The sequence below is a fragment of the Dendronephthya gigantea genome, unplaced genomic scaffold (assembly GCF_004324835.1).
Source record: "Dendronephthya gigantea isolate DGI-Jeju-01 unplaced genomic scaffold, DenGig_1.0 000232F, whole genome shotgun sequence".
In the NCBI taxonomy this organism is placed as follows: Eukaryota; Metazoa; Cnidaria; class Anthozoa; order Malacalcyonacea; family Nephtheidae; genus Dendronephthya; species Dendronephthya gigantea.
In genome coordinates, this window is record NW_021163242.1 from 208,296 (window position 1) to 230,515 (window position 22,220).

General features: G+C 35.6%; 2 protein-coding genes across 2 annotated transcripts; both read right to left on the reverse strand.

Moving 5' to 3' along the window:
• Positions 1-8,279: 8,279 nt before the first annotated feature.
• Positions 8,280-15,180, reverse strand: LOC114540379. The gene is made up of 11 exons (XM_028560574.1): positions 14,977-15,180; positions 13,493-13,807; positions 12,662-12,735; positions 11,316-11,574; positions 11,165-11,228; positions 10,594-10,866; positions 9,895-9,970; positions 9,486-9,768; positions 9,265-9,316; positions 8,808-8,999; positions 8,280-8,718 (listed from the first exon to the last, which is right to left on the reverse strand). Exons 2-11 carry the CDS (start codon positions 13,496-13,498, stop codon positions 8,402-8,404), a joined length of 1,596 nt encoding a protein of 531 aa, XP_028416375.1. The 5' UTR covers positions 13,499-13,807; positions 14,977-15,180; the 3' UTR covers positions 8,280-8,401.
• On the reverse strand, positions 14,714-17,997 carry LOC114540386. Its single transcript, XM_028560579.1, has 7 exons — positions 17,694-17,997; positions 17,197-17,505; positions 16,281-16,580; positions 15,715-15,992; positions 15,410-15,536; positions 14,977-15,252; positions 14,714-14,823 (listed from the first exon to the last, which is right to left on the reverse strand). Exons 1-7 carry the CDS (start codon positions 17,995-17,997, stop codon positions 14,714-14,716), a joined length of 1,704 nt encoding a protein of 567 aa, XP_028416380.1.
• Between the last annotated feature and the right edge of the window lie 4,223 nt (positions 17,998-22,220).

Genomic DNA, 22,220 nt, shown 5'->3' on the forward strand with positions numbered 1-22,220 from the left:
GCTACCAAAATATTTGGGTTTTATATTTCCTAACCGGAATGGAGGATATTTTTATGCCACTGTATGTTCTTTTTCCTTCACAGGAAGACTCCCCAGGCAACTTACAAGGTACGTTTTTTGTTCGTTTGAACAAACAACAGCTGTAAACGCAACAGATTAAAAAAAGCCATCGCCAAAAAGGAATTAAATGTTCCTTTGCTAAATTTAACCGCAGAAAGTGTTTCCAAAACGATGAAGAAGGGAATATATGTTATTGAATTTTTTAAAAAATTTTTTTTCAAAATTTTATTTATAACAGAATTTATATTTGAAGTAAAAGAAGTTGTGAAAAAGAAAAAAAATCAAGAAAGTGCCATGAATGAGAGGACCATAGCTGGAGTTTATACGACAGTAAGTAGACTAATTTGAGAATAATTTTATGATACCTCTTGCCGTTTAATTTTTTCTTGAATTCTTTTTCGAAAAGAAATCAATTGCCGTTGCGGACATTAAGCCTGTTTTCCACTAGGCGGAATTTTGCTTGCTGAGCGGAATTTTTCTTTGTTTTCTCACATTAGTTCTGCGTGAAAGCCCGCAGACAATTAAAATTTCTGCCTAGTGGAAAACAGGCTTTACGTTCAGTGAATACCACGCTTGAGCAGTTGAGCTGGATATTCGAGTTTGGAATACACGCCGTTCGTTCCCAGTCCATCGTGTAATTCTCGCAGCAAATATAAAGGATTTCACTCGTCAATATACTTTTACGAAACTTTGAATTGTACGTTTGGCTATTCTAAAAGGTCAGAAGATTTTTCCAGCATAATATATCATTTAAAGACCCACAGAAACACACGACTCTGATTGGCCAATTCTTTCCTTGTGACTACATTTGAAAGTTAACTAGTCGTTTATACAACTGGCCCCATATGTATAAGTGATAATTGTATCCTTAAACTGACGCACCTTCCTGTCAATCGCTCTTTAGCTTCCACAGTACTGCACATCATTATAGCTGTTAAATAGGAAGCCACTCAATTCTATTCTTGTAGATATTTCTCTTGGAATGGCATGATATGTAGAAAAACAGGCATAAGTGCTCCACGACAGCTCATTGAACAGCATGGTAAGTCACTCAATTGATTTAAAATTTGTGTATTTTTAATCACAAAGTTTAAGTAATCTTATTGTTTTCTAGTTCAAAATAAAAAAAACATTGCGATGCGCATGCTCATGCTCATGCTCAGATTATGTAATCTTTTATGAAACTTTTACTTCTTCATGCAATATCATGTATCATGCATGCATGTACGGGTGTCAGATATAAAAAATTATCATACTTTATCAAAAGCTATAAAATCTATTATTGAATTGAAATAGACTTTGATACATTAATGCACTAAATGTTTCATGTTTGGTACGATATTGTCGGAGATACGAGCATTTGATGTTGCAGGCTCAAGGACACGCTTTTCGTGAATAATCACCCATGCAACAATATCGCACGGGTAAATAAATGTTAAATATCAAAATCTAAGTTAGCCCTTTCTACTCATGCAATATGGGTCTGCTTTTGTAGTTTTTTTAGGACATCCGCGGTGTAAAGTTTGTAAATTTGCTATAAATGGTTGTACATTGTTAGATAAATAATTTTAAAATTGTAGTAAATTGTAAATAGTTTGTAAATTGTTATATAGAAAAAAATTTAAGAGTTGTCAGATAAATAGTTTATAACTGCTATTAGGTAAATAGTTTGTCAGTTGTTGTCATGCAGGCCATGAGGATTCCTGTAAAATATATTGATGCGTTTCAAAATGCTTATAATCCTCCTCGATATGCAGAAAAAAATAGAAAGATTCTTTTCGCTACATTAAAAAATTCAGGATGATAAAACACAATAAATAAAATGGGACATCGAGTAATTATTGCCAAGAAGAAAAGGAATCTTTGTCCAACATTACTTATGACCTCAGTGTAAGGAATTCATTCAAGAAAAGAATTTTACTCCCTGAAAATACTTTGAATCAGTTTCAATATTTTTACGGAAGTATAGAATATTCAGGATGATATATCCCCATAATTTCATAAGACTGCGAAAACCATTATTACCATAATAAAATGGTGTTTCAGCCCAAACTTTTTTGTCTCCAATCTAAGAATTTCGGTAATACATTTTTTGGATTTGCCTTGCATCAGTTAGTCCATATGGTGAAAAAATTAGAAAACTATTCTTTCCTTTAAAATAATGACTAATTCGCCTTGAAAATCCCGACTATTTTATCTTCCGAAGTCATAAAACACATCGTGCCGTTGATTAAAGCATGCCTTTCTTCACGCTTGGGTTTTCGTTCTATATGAGGGTTTCCGCAAAATGAATAAATAAACAAATCAATGTACAATATAAAAGAGATCGCTTCAAATATACTGTCGATCCTTATTGTCGCTCCTTCCAATGCTGTCTGGTTGTATGTTTGTTAAGCATGAACAAATTGCGCAAGTGCAACCATTCAGCTCCGTTTTTAGGAACCTGAGTCGGGAGTCGTGACACCGGGATCGTGGATCCGGTCTCCATATTATCTCATTTCTATTTTTCTATTTTGCAATATCTTGACGAGACTATATATACGCTATTACGATCAACCTCTGTAGTAATTTCAATTTTAATACAAAACTATAATTTCCTTTACTTCTTTCTAAATATCAACGATATCAAACCAAACCTAACACATCTTTTAGCGCGTCCGCTGCCCACGTAAATGATGTCTAAATATTTAGGAATATAAATAATATAATTATTAAAATGATTAATGTCAAGTGAAATATACATACATGAATGCTGTTGACTGTTGTGATGCTGTTCTCAACCAGTGTTCTCAACACAATACTTTGCTGTACATATATCCTGCTTGGCTAAAATGTGAAATAATTTTGAAATTCGAAGTGAATGTATCAATATAAATTTTTACATGAATTAAATGTGTTGGAAATCGTGAATACGGAAGGTGAGAATTAAAACCAATAATTATAATTTGTAGATCTTTGACTTTGTGCAGAAGCTGTACCAGTGGCAGAGGCAGCTAGTGGCAGTGTTGTTGTATTATTATGCCAATTGGCTTATCAATCCCAATAAATTTGTTTGGTGTAATTTGTTCATGTTTGATTCTACAGCTTGAGCACCTTCCAGGTTTCCACGTCGCAATTTTACTGATACGCACAGGGCCCAGGATATATCAACCCTTGTGTATATATTCATTACTTAATTAATTAAGTTAAGTAAATTAATTAAGGGGCATAATGGACCGGCTTTTCTTACATATTTTATTTTTAGGTTGATTTTTTGTATCCCTGCTGTAAGAAATATAGCTAGTGACAGCTAGTCTATAACTTTGGCAGAAACATTTTTTAGGGATGGTCAAGTCCCTTTTTAGCTCAGCTAAGGCAGGACCACCGTGATTACTATGTGATACAGTATAACCAGTAGCATGCAGTCATATTTTGATTGGTTGTATATAAGCAAATTATGGCGCAACACTATGTAATGGCAAAGCTTCAATATATCTGTTCAACTATATTTTAAGCGCTAATTAAATTAACTATACAGTAATTGCAAACAGACAATGACCATCAGCATACCTTGGTTCCCATGAGAAAATTAGGTACAATTAACTGATTTGACAAGTAATCATGAATGATCAAAAATAGTTTTATTTACCCTTTGATCAAGTCCTCATTTTATGAATAGAACAACATGCATGCATGATGTCAATAGCTTTAGCAACCCTTACATGCATGACAAGCACTTTTCTTGGCAATAAAATCTATATAAACCAAGTAATATATAATTTTATGTAATGAAGTATGTATAGTGTAATTTGCCAGTTTTGCTTTAATTAAGCCTAATTTACTTGCATGTAGAATATGAATTTCTGATTTAAATCTGCGATATTTTTTAATTCCACTCAACTCCAAGTCCAATATGGATGTTGCCACAATTATTACATATGACATGGTATAAAAGTTGATGGGACTGAATGTGTGAGACTATAAGTTCAATGTATTTAAAGTGTGGTTCATGTTTTTAATTGTCAGAGTAATGCATGTAAATCCATGTTATACTCTGTTATATTTCCACAGGATGTATAGATCTTTATTATTTACATTTGTAAAGCTTGTTGTTATTTTAATTAATTGGCAATTTCCAATATTATCAGTTACTGAATGTACAACAAACTGGATTTTAACCACTGATGGACATGGCTCCAATTCTATGTTTAAAAGCACTTGTTTGCTGATATTTAAAATTTAGTAGGGCCAATTAAAGCTTAGCTCTCGCACAAAAGATTATTGATTGGTTACTTTTAAACTCAGTGCTTTGTGATCGACACTTACTAATTTTATCGAAACAATTGATATATTATGCCTTGCTTTGTGACTTGACCCATAATTTCAATTCCTGGAACCTGCTTGACAGAAAATTTGGAGCAGAACTCCAAAATTATATTTTTATGCATATGAGCTGTGAACTGCATGTATAAGCATAGAGGGTTTTGAGGGGTGGTGAAACATATTTTATTTTAAGGGCTACATTAAAAAATGTAGTCCACATAGTCTATGCTTCTGTTTTAAGGTACAGAGAGACTTACATCAAGGTTTATCATGACCAAAAACAAAATTGGTCCAAGCTTAGTTCCCAGGGGTACGCCTGCTTTCATTGGCAACCAATCCGAGATTTCTCCCCCGAGTTTAACGCGATGTCGGCGATTAGTGAGACTGAGTTAATAATCCAAGGTAACAGAGACGATCTAACACTTATGCCTAACAGCTTTGATATTATGAAATTATGCCCTACACGGTCGAACGCCTTTGCGAAAATAACTGTTTATGGTTGATCTTGTCTTTAATATCAGTTATCATTCACCTGACCACAAAATCTTCAAAAACTTTAGACAATTAAACAAGATGTCAGTGAGATGGGTCTAGTGTCACCTTCACCGGTAGGAGATTGTGATTTTGGAATGGTATAATGTCTGAATCTTTCCATATTGCAAGAACAATTCCAGATGTGAGTGATGCATTGAAGATGGTTAATTGTGACAGGCTCGGCTAGTTCGTAGGTAAACTCTTTTAGGATACGGCAAAGAACGTTATCTGGACAGTAGGGTTTAAAGGGCTTAACTGCTGAAAGTTTTTGAGACACTTCGTGCGGTTGGACAGTTGGGACGGGTTCTTTGTTTGGAAGAAATGCTGAAAGTGCAGTCAAGTGGTGGAATGTCAATATTCACCGATGCACAGAACACAATCAAAACATTAACTAATTCTGATTGATCAAGGGTTCTTCCATCTTGTTCAAGCCAAAAGGAGTGATTCTTTTCGGATTTTCCTCCCATTTTATTCACAATTTTCCACCACATGCGACAGTCATTCTTCTTAAATGCTGCACCTTTGTTTTATAATACGATATTTTCCTCGCATTGATCTTTTGCTGAACCTTATACTTCAGTGATCTCCATAAGGTTGTGTTGTGGCTATGAAACGCCTTCTGTCGGTCTTTGATAAGTTGTTTTATTGCGGACGTTATCCATGGTTTATCGTTGTGATGACGTTTTAGATTCTTTTGAGGGAAGATTTGATCGATACTTTCTGTTAACTAGTTTGTAAAAGAAACCGCTAGACAATCAACAGTAGGGTTGGGAACAAGGTCACAAAACCAATTGTGTGTACTAATCCATCTACCAAAAGCATCTATCCCGGATTTAGGGTAGCGGCGTACTGAAGTTTTGACAGATTTTACTTGTCTGTCGTGGTTAGAAATGCTATCGGCGGAAGGTAGCCATTGTAGGATATTGTGGTCACTAGATCCTAATGGAGCGAGAACTTTAAGGCAATCATATATATAATTTATGCGTATTTCTAAGGATTAGATCTAGTATTGCTGATTCCCTGGTTGGTTGGTCAACAACTTGTTTAAGATTTTGAGTGGTAGTTAAAGTGATTGCGAGCTCTTCCAAAACCAACTTTATTGTTGAGACGGTCTTGAAATCCCAAGTGTTGACATAACCACCTCTGACAATTTTCATTCAAATTTTCTTCAGATACTCTCAACCATGTTTTTTCGTATATGTAGAAGTAGCCTCTGTAGCCGCTTGATAATCCAATTTGAAGTCCTGAAACTAGACGAATAAATTACAAAATTTATCATCTGAAAACGAACCAGTGTTGTCAGGGAATTTTAACGTCAAATTTAAGTGAATTGTTTAAGAAATAGTAAACATTTTCCGTGTTTCTATACAGTATAGAAACACGCGTGGGAGTTTGGGAGAACGAGAAATAATCAGTGGGAAAACGAGCTCGTAGGGCGACGTTCCAAAATTTTTCGAGTTTGTCACATGCAAATATAATAAGTGAAAATGGTTTTTAAATTATATTGGAATGAGTAATGTCTTTATTTACCCTCACAAATCAGATGATAGTGAAGTTGTGCACTTTACCTGTCGTTGTCATGGGGCTTGTATAGTTATCCACACAAGTGTACTCGGTATAAAGTTCTTTCTTTGTGTTAGAACACAGGTTCTGGGCTCTGCTGTTAAATGTACCGCTATTGTCGAAGTTGCCATAGAAATTATGCTTTGTCAGCCTTTGTGGACCACCATGCGTTGTTTTGGGGAACAATTAACCTGAAACCTGAACCTGAAATCGAGTTTCAGAGAAAAATACAAATAATTTTTCGTGCTGCATATTTCTTGATCAAACTAGATCGAATTATCAATCAAATAGACATAACAGAAATAGACCTTTTCATCGACGGGCATAAATGATACATGCACATAATAATTTAAAACTGGGGAGCTATAAGTTGCATACCTTTTATTATTTATTTACCAAGAGTAAACGTCTGGCCAGATCTGTCGCAATATGTTCTTCTAAACAGATCTTCTCCAGAAAGCTCAGCGCATCTCCCGTCATTGTAAAAGTATAAAGATCCAGCGTCCGTTTGTTTCAAATTTTGACTACTGAGTTTTTTGACTGTATTTTGCTCTTCTTGATATTAATATATATATATATCGCTAAACGATTCCTATATTTGGTAGCTATGGTAGAGTGCAACGCTCCCCCCGACTCGATATGCCACAATATTTCTGTAGCGTTGTAACGAAACTGTGCTTTATCATCCAAGCAATTGTCAGTCATTATAACCCAGTAAGGAAGGGCATGACTAGGTTCATTGTATGTATATATATATATATATTATATATATATATATATATATATATATTATATATTATATATATATATATATATCTTTATATATATATATATATATATATATATATATATATATATATATCTTTATATATATATATATATATATATATATATATATATATATATATATATATATATATATATTCTCTGTAGTTATACACTTTTTGGGCGTGCGACTTTCCCGCATGAAGAAACTTTCACAATTTAAAAACAAAACTGAGACGTCAATGGTGAGAGAGTAACTCGCACTACTTCGAATTTGATCTCAGCATGCATGCTAATGATGCATGCATTTTCCACCACACGCAAAGTTAGTTATTATCCAAGAAATTAAATAAAAGTTGAATGAAATTAAATGAAATCAAATGAAGTGTGAAGCAAGCAACCCATACTGATAACGTTTGAAAAATACAGTCGTTGATTTGGTTGCATTACTTTATCACCATCAGTTGATCAAGATAATGGAAGCAACTGCAATTGAAAAATGTGTAACACGAAATCGAGGTTCAAACGTTTCGCCTGGATGTCGGCCACTCGTGCCAAAATCGACTTCGTAATTTACTGCCAAGTTTAACTATTCTAGAATGATTATATTAGTATGTCATGCATGATATTCGTTGTTTTCAGCACAATTGTTCTACCGTTTTGACACTTGCTGTCACGTCATACTTTCTGTCGCAGTCAGGAATTGAAACAACTGGTTGCTATTTCGTTCGAACGAAATCCGAGGGATTACGAACTCCTGTCGAAAACGTTCATGCCTTTGCGTGTTTTTTGCACTTTTTTTCATGCATCTATGTAAAATGCCCGCAAAGGATTGTAGGTAAATAAGTATGCCGCCTTGCTTTTCTCTTAAGGCGAATTTGCCATGCAGCTGAGAATAACTCAAATGTTATGACCAGTTTTTGATATTTGAAGAAGGTTAAATTTAAGTTATCCGTCGGGCCTGCATGATGAGTGCAAAGCACTGAGATGTTTACGTTAACAAAACTGCAAAATTTCTTGGAACGAAAAGTTTGAAATATCACCATTTACTGGAAAACCAACTAGGTATGGTCGCTACAATACATTACGATTTTGTAATTTGCCCTCATTGAGCTCGAGTAGAAGCGAGGTATGACTGATATTATCGACCTTGGCTATAAGTTTATTACTTGTATAACTAACAGTTTGAATTTAACTTCCTTGATGAAACGAAAGTTGGTCGGGGTGGAATTTTCTGGTGCAAATCCTCCTTAATATGGTACCGAACATCATCGCTGGTAGAGGGTTGCAATGCCTGGTAAACGTTTGCTGGTTCTTTGTTTTCTTTCAACGACATGTAATCCGATGAATCTTGTCCTTTGTCTGTCCCACGTACACCATCGTTTCGCTCAATTTCTTCAATAACATCATCTGTAGTTTCGTATACTCTCTCATCATTTATGGGCGCATCTGGTTCTTGATCATACTTAATTGCCCCTTTGCGGGTTTCCGGACCTAAGTTTAGAATCGAACATACAAAATTAAGCCCAAGAAATGTTGCCTTTTGATAAGCTCGGATTTGGTTTAAAGAACTCAACACCTACCGGAATCCGTCATCTGGGTCGTTTCATGGCCTTCGTTATCTTTTCTTTTGTTATTTTGGATCAGACGACGTTGATAAACAATAATACCCAGTGAGACCAGAAAACATAAAGACAAAATAACCAGCGGTATGAGAAGTTCAACACGTGTGTCATCCTCGTTGGTTTTTTGAGAATTTTTCCTCTTCAAGCCGTCTACAAAACACGATCAATTGGTTAAGGTTTTTTAGCACTTCGTTCCATGAAGGAAACATGAATAAAATTTCTTTCATCACAACAAAACTCACAGGCTCTATAAATACAATAGAAAAGAGCATTTCCCTTGCTCGCGTGTCTTGCTTTGCAAACACCCTAGTTTTTGATCTTGCGCCAGCTTTGGTAAACTTGAGCGAAGTTTTAACGAATTTTAATTCATAAAGGCCTGAATCAGGGTGATATGGCGTGAGGGGGATGAAATTACCTTCATCTTTGTTGAAAGTCATTGGCGCACTCCAAAATGACCAGAATCGTTTCTAAAAGAAAACTTACAGAAGTTTAAATATAATTCAGTGACTGGTGATAGTGAGATCACGGCGGTTGCCAGGATTTTGATAAGATTAACATTTCTGTTTGTCCTTTGTTCAAAGCCCTGTCCACCTTCAGTGATGAAAAGATGATAGGTTGATATGTTCGACGACTCACCCCAGATTTGTCTTCATTCATTTGGGCTAATCTGTAAGTCGCATCTGGTTTAAGTTCATAAACCTCATCGGCATCTCTTTCTCTACACTTTTTCTTCTCCGACGACTTTCGAAGCTGGATTTCTATCGGATTTGAACTTTTAAAGTCACTTATATTATATTCTTTCGCAACGAATGCGCCATTTTCACCAGCAGCCTCGTCGTGACCTTTTAGCTCCACATCTTCTGGTGCAGGGCTTTGGGCTGAGGCTGGCGGAAGCCGAAGGACTACCAATGAAACAGTTCTGAGAAAAAGAGCGAGTACATAAATCAATTGAATTCTACCGAGACAGTGAATAATGCCACTGTTTAGAGATTGATAATCCTCTTATTCCTAGCTTCACTGAGTACAAACCAAAAACAGGACCTACCTTATGTTTTCGACTTTTGGCTTTTTCAGTATAACTGTGTAAGTACTATCATTATTCTTTTGAGGGGCCATAGGTTCTGAAATGGGAAAGACAATAATGTGAACAATGAGTCATCATATCATTTTAATGTGGTGATAATTGGTTTCTTATTAAGGTAAACATGTGAATCCAAAGAGATTCGAGGAATTTACGCCTGTATTCAAAAAACTCACTCACACTCACTCAGTGTGACATAGAGATTGTGTTATTACTTATGAATTAGATAGTCTTTTAAATGGTCTTTAACTAATGGTAAGATTTAAGATAAAATTTTCAAACGTTGCATTCAGTTATTATATACAGGTCAGCTGAAAAAGGCGAGCGCGTGGGGGTGCTTGGGGTGGTTTTTTGTGAAAGCAAAAAAATGTTATATATTTTACTATTAAAGCGCCTGGCTAAGAGGCAGCTTTCAATTGAGTGCAAATATTCCGCTCAATGAGTTCGACTGTGAGTGAGTGCATAGACGTTATGAACAGTGGCGTAGCCAGCCTGACGATTTTGTCCCGCTATGTAAATTTCGAGCTATTATAATTACTCATGTCTTTAAAAATCTATTGTTTTCACAGTCAGTGAACACCAAAGTATTAGCATAGCGGGAAAAATCGACAGGCTGCCTACGCTACTGGTTATGAACTGTATTTTTGATATTGTTTATTATACCCGAATGAGAAAACCAGGTTATTTTTCCCAATCCACTTTTTCCAGTTTCAGTTTCAAGGCCAATTTCAAACGTGTACTTCGTATCATAATCAACATTAACTGTGACTGATTTTTCGTTCGTCGATATCTCCACTGGCTCCTTTTTTGATCCAACTGTTGCCGCTACCAGCAGTGCATAGTACCTCTTGACAGTCTGGCCAGTACGCAGTGATATTGACCAGAATATCTTGTACTTGCCTTTGTCGATTGATTTAGCATTTAAGTAAAATGGAGCTGGAAATGATAGAGAAGATAAAGGATTATTAAGCTGGATGGCGCCATACCCACTGGATAGTGTTTTTCTTAATCGCTCCATAATTACCCGTTGTTTGGCATAACTTTGATTTTATTTTGAAAAATAACTGATGTCCATTGTGTCAAATCTTTTGGGAGCGATAGTATATGCATGTCAGCGTTAAGTTCACTGCTGACACTGATGCATATTATTGCTCCCATGCATAAGATTTTATTTAGTAATATGGACTACGTACCTATTATAATATTATTATTGTCTAACTATCCAACAGCTTACCTGGAGGTTTTGCAGAAGCCTTAACACTTTTGCTCCAAGCCGTCGAATAGTACTGATCATAGTACTGAATGTTATATTTAAGAGAAATAAATATCAATTCAATAAAGAAATATAAAGATACACACTGTGATTGCTTTTCCACAAAACGTACCCCGCTTTCAAAATATCTTAGGAACGCGACATATCTTGTGTTGTTTCTTAACGGTTGGTTCAAATATTTTTCTGTTTTAGAATTATATTCTTTGCCATCGCCGATCACAAACATCTTGGGTAAAACATCAGCTTTCAAATAGGCAGTGATATAAGGTTTGTCATAGCTTCTAGACCAGTAAGATCTGAGGGAGTTGGTTTTGATGTTTTCAACCGGTGTCCTTTCTCCTGAGTCCATTTTTACAATGATGATTACACTTCTACAAAAAAGAGAGGACGACTAGAATTGTTAAACTTAATTTGAGTTTCAATATCAAACTATTAACTAGGGAGCAGCGTGGCAGCGTCTGCAAACAACTTAGCATCAAATGCGGTATAAAAACTGCCTAAAATAGACAAAACACTTCTCGAAGTTTCGACCTGAGGGCCGGTCGTATAAAAACGTAGTTAACTTTAACTATGATTAGCGCTAATCACTGTAGTTAAATCCTTAACTATGATTAGTTAACTACACGACTTAACTGCGTTGCACAAAACGTAGTTGGATGATTAACTAATCACGTAGTTAACTTGCGTGGAGTTTGCGTGGGGTTGTTAAACAGAGAAATAGCATGAAGTATCATGAAATTATTCACCGCTGTTATTGATTTTAAACAGGACTGCGGACTCGTTTTTACAAAAATTGACAGTATTTTGATCTAAAATATTATTGTAAAAAATGCAATAAAACAAGGAAAATGTTCAAAATAATTCAACGAAAACGGCGCTCTTAATATAAAAAGGTCCCTTTGAGTCAAGATACCGGTTGCAATTGAAGATGGAGACAGCTAATCTTTGCTAGGATCGTAATTTGGCATCGACACGCCTCCCGAAGCAAAAATATACTCCGTTGCTGCCCAAATGATAAAAATGAGAGCATATTGAAAGTTTACAAGCTTTGACGGGGCCTTTTCTGAGTGGATAACGGTTGACAGCCTTGGTATGTGTTGATTGTAATATGCAAGACATTAATACAGCTCTAAAGCGCAATAGATAAGCACCTCTGGGAATTGAAAATGGCTCTTAATCCTTCATTTAAAATGCTAAAAGTCATTTTAGCTGAACTATGGTGCAAACCCGAACAATATAAATATTCTTGCATGTTTAAGTGGTTGCGTTTTTTTGAGACACCCTGTATTACGTGATCCTAGCAGTTGTGTAACCCATCCCGGCTTACAGTCGCACAAACAACAATAGCTTGTGCTTGTTTTGTTTTGTTTCATAACGACTTATTTCAATACCTCAAATCATCTCACGCTTCGTGACCCGTGACAGGTATAAAAAGCCCCTAACTGCGTGTAAACTTACTTGATATAATCTGCTTGTTTCTCAATGTTTATCCTATAGAGTTGAGGAGGTATCTTCGAAAAGTTTAACAGGCCCTATGAAAATGTTAATATTAATGATATACATTTAATATATAGAAAGCAGGCAACATGCATTAATTGCTATGAGAAAGTGCGTATTAACTAGGTTTTCAAACTGTCGGACCTTGCATGTATATCCATGCAGCAATTGCTTGAAGATTCCTATCTTTTTCCTATCAGAGGTCAGTCGTATATACAGTAACTCTAGGCAGTTCAATAATCGAAGTTACAGTAACACTTGACCATTCTGAATGGTCATGAAGTTCCGTCACTGGGTATAATAGTTGAATCTTGTCACTATTGTTTTTTACAACCAGCCCAGGCGCGCGATTGTGATTACGGATCAGATTACTTTAACTATCAGTTGCCTGAGAACACTTTTAACTGCTTCAATTTAATATAGATATAGATACGCAACATTGCTATGGGAGAACGCGTGTAACTAGATTTTCAAACTGTCTGACCTTGCATACCCATGCAGCAATTGCTTGAAGATTCCTATTTTTTACCTATCAGAGGTCAGTCGTATAAAACTCTTAACAACACATTTTGGACAGTTTAATCGAAATTACAGTATAACTCTAGATTGTTCTGAATCGTCATGACGTTCCGTCACTGAGTATAATAGTTAAAACTATAGTGCCACAATTGTTTTTTTACAACCAGCCCAGGCGCGCGATTGTGATTACGGATCAGCGAACACTTTAACTATCAGTTGCCTAAAAACCCTTAACTGCATGCTTCGAATTCCTATTAAAAATCTGGCCTTTACCTCCATCTGTTATTCCACTGACTGCTGTGCTTTTCGGGCCAACACCGCCAACTGTAGCAGCCGAGACTGTCACGAAATACCTAGTAGAAGATTGAAGTCCATTTATAGTATATTTATACGACCATGCCGTGGTGGCGAATGACGTGACGGAAATGCATGTCAGACTATTTTTATTTTCATGAATATAACGGCAAACTTTGAATCCAGTCAGCTTCCCAGCATTCCATGAACTTTTACGAGGAGCCGTCCAGGTTATATTCAATGAGGTTTGACTACGGGCTGTGAGTTTAACAGAATAAGGGCGTTCACTGGGAGCTGAAACAGAGATAACAATATAGGCACAGAATAGACATTATACCAGAAGCCTCGCTTTTGCATTAGGCAATTTTTTGAGAGTGTGACGCCACCTAACGCAAGCCAAATACGAGAGCCATGATGGCGCTTTGTATCCAATTTGTGTCTTGCTCACGCCAACCTAGTGTGTGCAGCTAGGAACTTTTTCATAGGGGTACAAAGTTCCTGCACAAACCAGGATGGCGTAGAATTCCGTAGAATGACGCGCGCGCTTCTTAAAAATTTCGGACACGAAAACATTAGCAAAATGCAAAGATTGAGACTTCTGGTATAATTTCTATTCTGTAATATATAGGTCTGGTGTCACACAAAGTTTGATTGGTTCCGCATTCGGCGTCAAAGGCTTTCCGCGTTTGACGTCATTACGAGAAAGGTTTATTATTGCATGCTTTATTGCATTAATCTTAGATTTAAGGATTTACGTCCAGTATATATGTGCATTAGGGATTATAGTTAGATTTAGATAAGAAGTTTAGTTAGATTAAAAATGCAAGGTTTGAAACTGAAAATTCAGCGCTAAACTCGCGACCCGTTTCTTTAAACCAAAATAAAAACTAGGGGTTTAAAGGGTCTTAATTTCGAGTGGAATTATACACACTTCAAATTGCATTGCACCGGCATCGCAAAAGCGTACGTATAGGTCAGTTTCCTGCCGGAGGACCTATAGTTGACTTATTTTTCCTTCAACTGTTTCTGGCTTGAATTTGAAGCGTGTATAATACTGTAATATAGGAAACATGATACACGTAATATGCACAATGAACAATGCACAATTAGTTATTGAAAAGGGAAATCATGTAGCGATATAGCACAGTATGATTAAGCACAAAACAGTTAGTTGATACAGGAGCACGAGAAGAGCACATCTCAAGCACCGAAGCACGAATAAAGAGTTATAAATATATGTGTGTGTTCTGTGAGTATTTGTAAAGAGCTGTCTCCCCAAACGACCCGACGATCCCGGACGTTAGAAGAGCCTAAACGAAGCCACACAAAAAGGGTCGTTTTACAATACCACAAGAAATTAAAACCCTTTCAACCTCCAAAATTTACCTACATCGAGTAAAGTGCCAAAAATCATAAATAAATTTCATTTTTGAATTGGTGTATTCTGCTATGTTTATGATTACCTGCTTCTTTTGTCCTAAATATTTTGTATACTACTCCGCTTCTCGGAATGTAATTGTCTACGGCTTCAATTCCAACTTGATAATCAGTATATGGCTGGAGACTATTGATATTATACTCATTTTCTCGTGGAACGGATACGAGATACCTTCCGACCAAATATATTTTGATTCTTTTTATATAACTTGAACTGGAGGAAGTTGGTAATTTCCAAGTTACTAGTGCTGAATTCTTGGAAGGATTAATTCGAACATCGTTCACGGAAGCTGGTCGCTGAACTAAATTCGGATGAAAAAAAACACTCAGGATACCATTCTATATTTTCACTCAGTGTTTCAAAATTTCCACTGCACATCTTTTAATAAGAAAGTGGCTACATCAAAACAAATCACAGATATTTATACCAAGTGTTTCGACATGAACATATAAACTCACCCACTCCACAGAGTTCTATTCTAAGACAAAAGTCTGTGTTTCCAGTTGATTCTATCTTAATATATCTCACATTATAAATATCAACGTCTGTAGTCGATGCTTGATAACCGTTCTGGTTTCCTGAAATCTTTTATAGAAATTGAATAAAAAATGATAACATTCCGTTAAAGTATGACGATAAACACAAAACAACAATGTTTGCAGTTTGGGCGCCATATCATGTAAAGTTAAAACACCTGCAGGAAATTAACGAGTAGCGAAGACTCTCATATTATTTTATCATCACTTTATTCCTTTAACTATACCTGTACTACACGACTGCTATCCACCAAACTTCCATTATGACTGTATTTCAGTGAATATGATTCACTCCACTTTGTCTGATCTTTATCACCCATGACCACAACTCGTGTTATGTGATATTCTTTTTGAAGGTCGATGGTGAGATATGAGCCAGGCGTCGAGGAACACCAGCCACCTTTAGTAAACCTTGCTTCGTGAAAACTATTACCTCCATTGCCACCAAATATGTTATGAAGAAATTTATTCAAGTTGTTTAGCAACTGATTGTCACAAATCTTACCTGTAGATAGAAATAGATGACATGATCGAATCAAGGATATGCCTTATTAATGTAAAGGTAGCAAAGGGCGTAGTCAGAAGGAGAAAATAGGGTGGTTGTAACCCTCGAGAAGTAAATGTGGAAAAAAATTATAAAAACAAGTAACAATGATGTCGTAAAATTACTGCTTTTCTGCTGAAATGCGAAAGAAATATCCTATATTTTGACTGCAAAACAAATCAGTAGATTTTTGGGCAGGCACCTCGGGTGTTATAAAACATGTCAATCCCAACAATTGGACATACTCACATTCAACAAATGGTATTTTATCAGTTGATGTCGCTGTTTTTGGTTGAAGATAAACACAACATGATGTTTCTCTGGACGTAGTGTTATAACAAACAAAGTCACCAGCTACGATACTCTCACCATTGCGAGCTCTTCCAAAACCAACTTTATTGTTGAGACGGTCTTGAAATCCAAAGTGTTGACATAACCACCTCTCATTGTTTTCATCCAAATCTTCTTCAGATACTCTCAACCATGTTTTTTCGTATATGTAGAGGTAGCCTCTGTAGCCGCTTGATAATCTAATTTGAAGTCCTGAAACTAGACGAATCAATTACAGAATTTATTTGTTTCATTACATTCCGAAAACCAACCAGTGTTTTCGGAATATTTCAACATCAAACTTGAGTGAATCAAACAATAACATGGACATTAGGACAATGATGTGGAACCTCACATATTATATGCCCTTTTCGAGCGATCTTCCTGCATCATAACAACGCTAGCAAGCAAGATTATTTAGATTTATTTAAAAGATGACCTCAAGATGTGGCGAGAGTATTGATTTATTGAAATTATTTATAAATCACAGTATTGGTAAGAGCCATGCATGCAGTGGCATTTTCCGACGTGGGGAATGATTGATGAACAATTTCCCTAAAAAACCTCAGTAATATACTCTTGAACGATCGATGTAAATCGTGAGTTTTGTAAATGTGGGTAGAAAAGGTCTAGTTGATATAAACACAGAGGTTTCGTAGTTGCCAAATTTACATCTCTTAAAAGAAGAATTGCAATGTTTTACACGGCCTTTCAACGGCGAATTTATTCATAGGTATAATAAATAAATATGGTTTAAATCCGTTTAATTATATTGCCATGTCTTCATTTAATTATACCCTCACAAATCAGATGATAGTGAAGTTGTGCACTTTACCTGTCGTTGTTATGGGACTTGTATAGTTATCCACACAAGTGTACTCGGTATAAAGCTCTTCCCTTGTGTTAGAACAGAGGTTTGGCAATAGTAAATTATTGTCAACGACCAGTTCACAAGATCTCTTTCCACCACAAAGAGATTTCAACCTACAACTTGTCACTGCAGTACATTGTGCATCACTGTGGGCTCTGCTGTCAAATGTACCGCTATTGTCGAATTTGCCATAATATGCTTTGTGGATCACCATACGTTGTTTTAGAGAACAATGAACATATTTCATTTTGTCGCCGTACTTTGTCACTGAACCTGAAATCGAGTTTCACAGAAAAATACAAATAATTTTGCATATTTCTTGATCACACAAACTAGATCAAATTATCAATCAAATAGACATAACAGAAATAGACCTTTTCAGCGAGGGGCATAAATTATACATGCACATATGATTTAAAACTGGGGAGCTATAAGTTGCATATCTTTTATTAGTTACTTACCAAAAGTAAACGTCTGGTCAGATGTGTCGCAATATGTTCTTCTATACAGATAATCTCCAGAAAGCTCAGCGCATCTCCCGTCATTGTAAAAGTATAAAGATCCAGCGTCAGTTTGTTTCAAATTTTGACTACTGAGTTTTTGGCTGTTTTTTGCTCTTCTTGATATTGCTATATATATCGCTAAACGATTCTGATATCTGGCTGCTGAGATAGAAAAAAACGATCCCCCCGACTCGATATGCCACAATATTTCTGTATCATTGTAACGAAACTGTGCTTTATCGTCCAAGCAGTTGCCAGTCATTATGACCCAGTAAGGAAGTGCATGACTAGGTTCATTGTATATCAGACTGTCTCTTCGAGTTATACACTTCTTGGGCGCACTACTTTGCCGCATAAAAAAACTTTTGACATCTGTAAGCAAGAAAGGTGGTAAGAAGAATTGAATTATTGAATCCGTTAAAAAATTAAAGTGAAAAAATGTATAAAAAATTAAAACCGTTTTCCACCACGCAAAGTAAGTTATTATGCAAGAAATTAAAAGAAAATGAATTGAAGCAAGCAACGTATGCTGGTAAGAACGTTTGAAAAATACAGTCGTAGATTTTGTTGCATTACTTTATCACCATCAGTTGATCAAGACAATTGGGAAGCAAATGCAATTGAAAAATATGCCCTGGATGTCGGCCACTCGTGCCCAAAACGACTTCATAATTAATATTTTATTGCCAATTTTAACTATTCTAGAATGATGATATTAGTATGTCATGCATGATAATGACATATTCGTTGCTTTCGGCACAATTGTTCTACCGCGTTTTGACACTTGCTGTCGCGTCATACTTTCTGTTGCTGTCAGGAGTTGAAACAAATGGTTGCTATTTAGTTCGAACGAAATCCGAGGGATTACGAACTCCTGTCGAAAACGTTCATGTGTTTTTTGCACTTCTTTTCATGCATCTATGTAAGATGCACGCAAAGGATTGTAGGTAAATAAGCATGTTGCCTTGCTTTTCTCTTAAGGCGAATTTGCCATACAACTGAAAATAACTCAAATGTTATGACCAGTTTTTGATATTTGGAGAAGAATAAAATTTAGGTTATCCGTCAGTGAAAATCGAAACCGCGTGAATTCTCAGATATATCTGTTTGCCATGATCGCTGCACGGCCCTTGCGCGTAAAACGGCTTTAAAAGATCTGTTACCTTAGTTGAGACGTTGAGCAATCTAGACTAACTGCTAAGCGTGTAATTAACACTTAGTTTTTTTGGGGGGGGGTTGTAAAACTCGGGCCTGCATGATGAGTGCAGAGCAAGATTGTTTACGTTAACAAAACTGCAAAATTTCTTGGAACGAAAAGTTTAAATATCATGATTGGAAAACCACTAGATATGGTCGCTACAATACATTACGATTTTGTAATTTTCCCTCATTGAACTCGAATAGAAGCGAGGTATCACTGATATTATCAACCTTGGCTATAAGTTTAATAGTTGTATAACTAACAGTTTGAATTTAACTTCCTTGATGAAACGAAAGTTGGCCGGGGTGGAATTTTATCAATCTAATGAAATTTTTCGCTTAATTTGTTTGCATTGCATGTGGGAAGTCTCTGAGGCGAATCCATATAAACATGGCCAGAAAATTCGGACATAATTAACATTCTACTTCCGCCTAAATTTGCATATGGTGTCAAAATAAAGCTTCGTGAGTTTATAGTAAACTGTAATGTGCACAGTACTAAACGCTAAAAATACACCTTTAGGTAGGTCAATTATAATTTGCCTTAATTACTCGTTGCAGAGCAAGTTAATCTTAATATTTTTATATAGTATTTCAAAATATTTTATCAGTATTCGTCCTGCATTTTCAAAAAAAAGTTTGATTATTTATCACGTTGAATACCATATAAAACAAAAACCGTAATAGCGTAGAAATAAAATAAAAATGCAGAGCCAACATAAACCTTTACCAGCAAAATATTACCTCAGGATCTTTAATATGACACGAATTACAAGAAACAACCAGGGCAAATTGCAAAGATGCAATGATTTTCTTAAATTTTGCGAAATTTAAGAATGCGCAATATAATTTATAGTTCTGCAAACGAATAATATTTGAACAGATATGCAAATTTGCTACGGCAATCTGCATATTCGATGTCCGCAATTTCTGGCCATGAGATAAAAATTGAAAAGCGAAAAATTTGCCTCGTGGAAATCTGCCTTGAATTAAGCCGCTTCAACAAAAGTAGATGCATTTTACAGGATTTTCAACGAGATAGTAAAATATTTTACCTTCAAACACCAATAGCGACATACCACAGAATATGAACAATGTATAAAATAGCAAAGACATATCGTTGCTGAGTTGTTATTTAGCACATCAATATCGTTATGCGAGGAGTGAAGATGAAAATTTGAAACAGCGAGTGACTCTCAAGTGTCCGTATTGGACTGAATAAACTTACGAAAACAGGAAATGCTGTGTCTATCTTATCCTGATAACAATCTATCTATGATATCAATATCAATATATATCAATTTATCTATGATAAATTAAAAATTTTTTTGTATTTCAGGAAGAATAGTTTTTATTTACTAATAGGAATATGCTAAAGTTTATTTTGATAAAGAAAGCGATGAGTATTTTGTTAAAGATCTTGGAAGTCAAAGTGGAACATTTATTAATGGAACCAGAATTAGTGAAATATGCATGGTACTTATGTTCTTTATTATATGTTACAACGCCAAACAAGGAGGAATTTCGTTTTGAACAAATCTGCATGTTTGTTCATTTTTTTCAGGCAGAGCCAATCAGAATCCTAAATATTTCATACCGGAAGTAAGTAGTCAAGATTTATGCATTCTGATTGGCTTAGTGAAAATGTAAACGAGTAATATGCTGAGAGGTCTAAAACAAAATATCCCCTTGTTCAACGACCATTGTTTTTATTACCCGCCCTGTATATTTATTGCACATTTAACAAATATACAATGAGCTCGGTTTGTATAAGAGATGATGAAGATATGACGAGGGCAAATGGTATGATTTTTTTAATAATATATATAAACTTCATAATGAAAAAAGAAACAAACTTTTATTAAATTCTCGTCACAAATCGTCACCATATCACCACTATTGACAGCCGAGTTAAAATACGTGACAGCAAAAGACCCTTTTTTTAAAATAAGGTATATGTTCAAAAACGTTTTGTTTGAATTTTTGACTGTAATCCGTACTTCTTGTATGTTTAGAGTAAACAAGAAAGTGAAGGACATAAATTAAGTCATGGAGAGCAGTTAAAGATTGGTTCAACAACATTTTTATTACATATTCATCCTGGTAGATTAACATGTGACGAATGTGAACCAGGCCAAGTACAAGCACAGTTGAAGGCAAAAGAGTCTGAAGACGAAGGTGAGAACTGTAAATATATATATAGGGATGTATATCTCACAAATATAATTGGGATGCATCACATATTTTCCTTGAAAAGGAATTGTGTTTAAATGATTTAGGCTATGTGGAACGGTAACGTTTTCGAGCGTTTTCACATTCGTTTCACGCGAAAACGATTTCAAACACTGTCAATTTACAATAGAAGTTGAAGCTAATTGGATCGTGTGGACAGGGCGTCTAAACAAAAAATAGACAAAAACGATTTGGAAAACGCTCGGTTGCACATATATAGCTTTAAACATGGCCTTAAAAATGTTCAGCAGCATTAATTTAAAACCAGGGAGTCTATTTTTTGCATAAAGACTCGTATATGCTGGGTACTTGCAACACCGCGGAAAAATGTCTGCGCACGCGTCAACTCTGCCTGTAAGTGAGATTAAAAATAAAAAAAGCGGTTCCGAACGTTTCCGAAGGCTAAAAATGGCGGCAAAAAGGAGTGATTTCATTCGTGTCTTCAAATCCATATTTCCAGGGCATAAATAAACACTGCATTACAGAAACTAAGAGAAAAAACGTCCAGAGAGTCCTAGAAGTGGCGTCCTACAAAAACACCTGTAAAAGGTGACTGTTAACAAATTTTTCGTCTCAAACATTTTGTTTATCAAATAAGCAACGACAGTTTCCGAACTATTAATTGAGACACATTTTATTAAAAAAAATATGTCGCCAGATACGAGACGTTTGCGTGTTCTCAATGATTGAAAATTAAGATGTATTTTACAATTTAAATAGATTAGAATGCTTAACTTTCCACGGGTTTTCTTAACTTTTAGGTTTAAACTTTTGTTTTCGAAAAATATTCTAAAGCCACCCCGTAAAAAAAGGAAAATTTACCGTGAATTCCAGTTCGTTCGATACTCTACATGCTAGAAGGCTTTTAATTTATGTTCTGTCTGGCCGTCTTGTATATTTTTGCCTTTTCTTAACTTATATTTTATCAAATAATGGGCATGTTTTGTTCCAAAAGTTGATATTTAGATTTACCATCATATTTTGATATTTCAGCGCGTGCGCAGACATTTTTCCGCGGTGTTGGTACTTGCTCCCAGGATTTTAGGGCTGTCG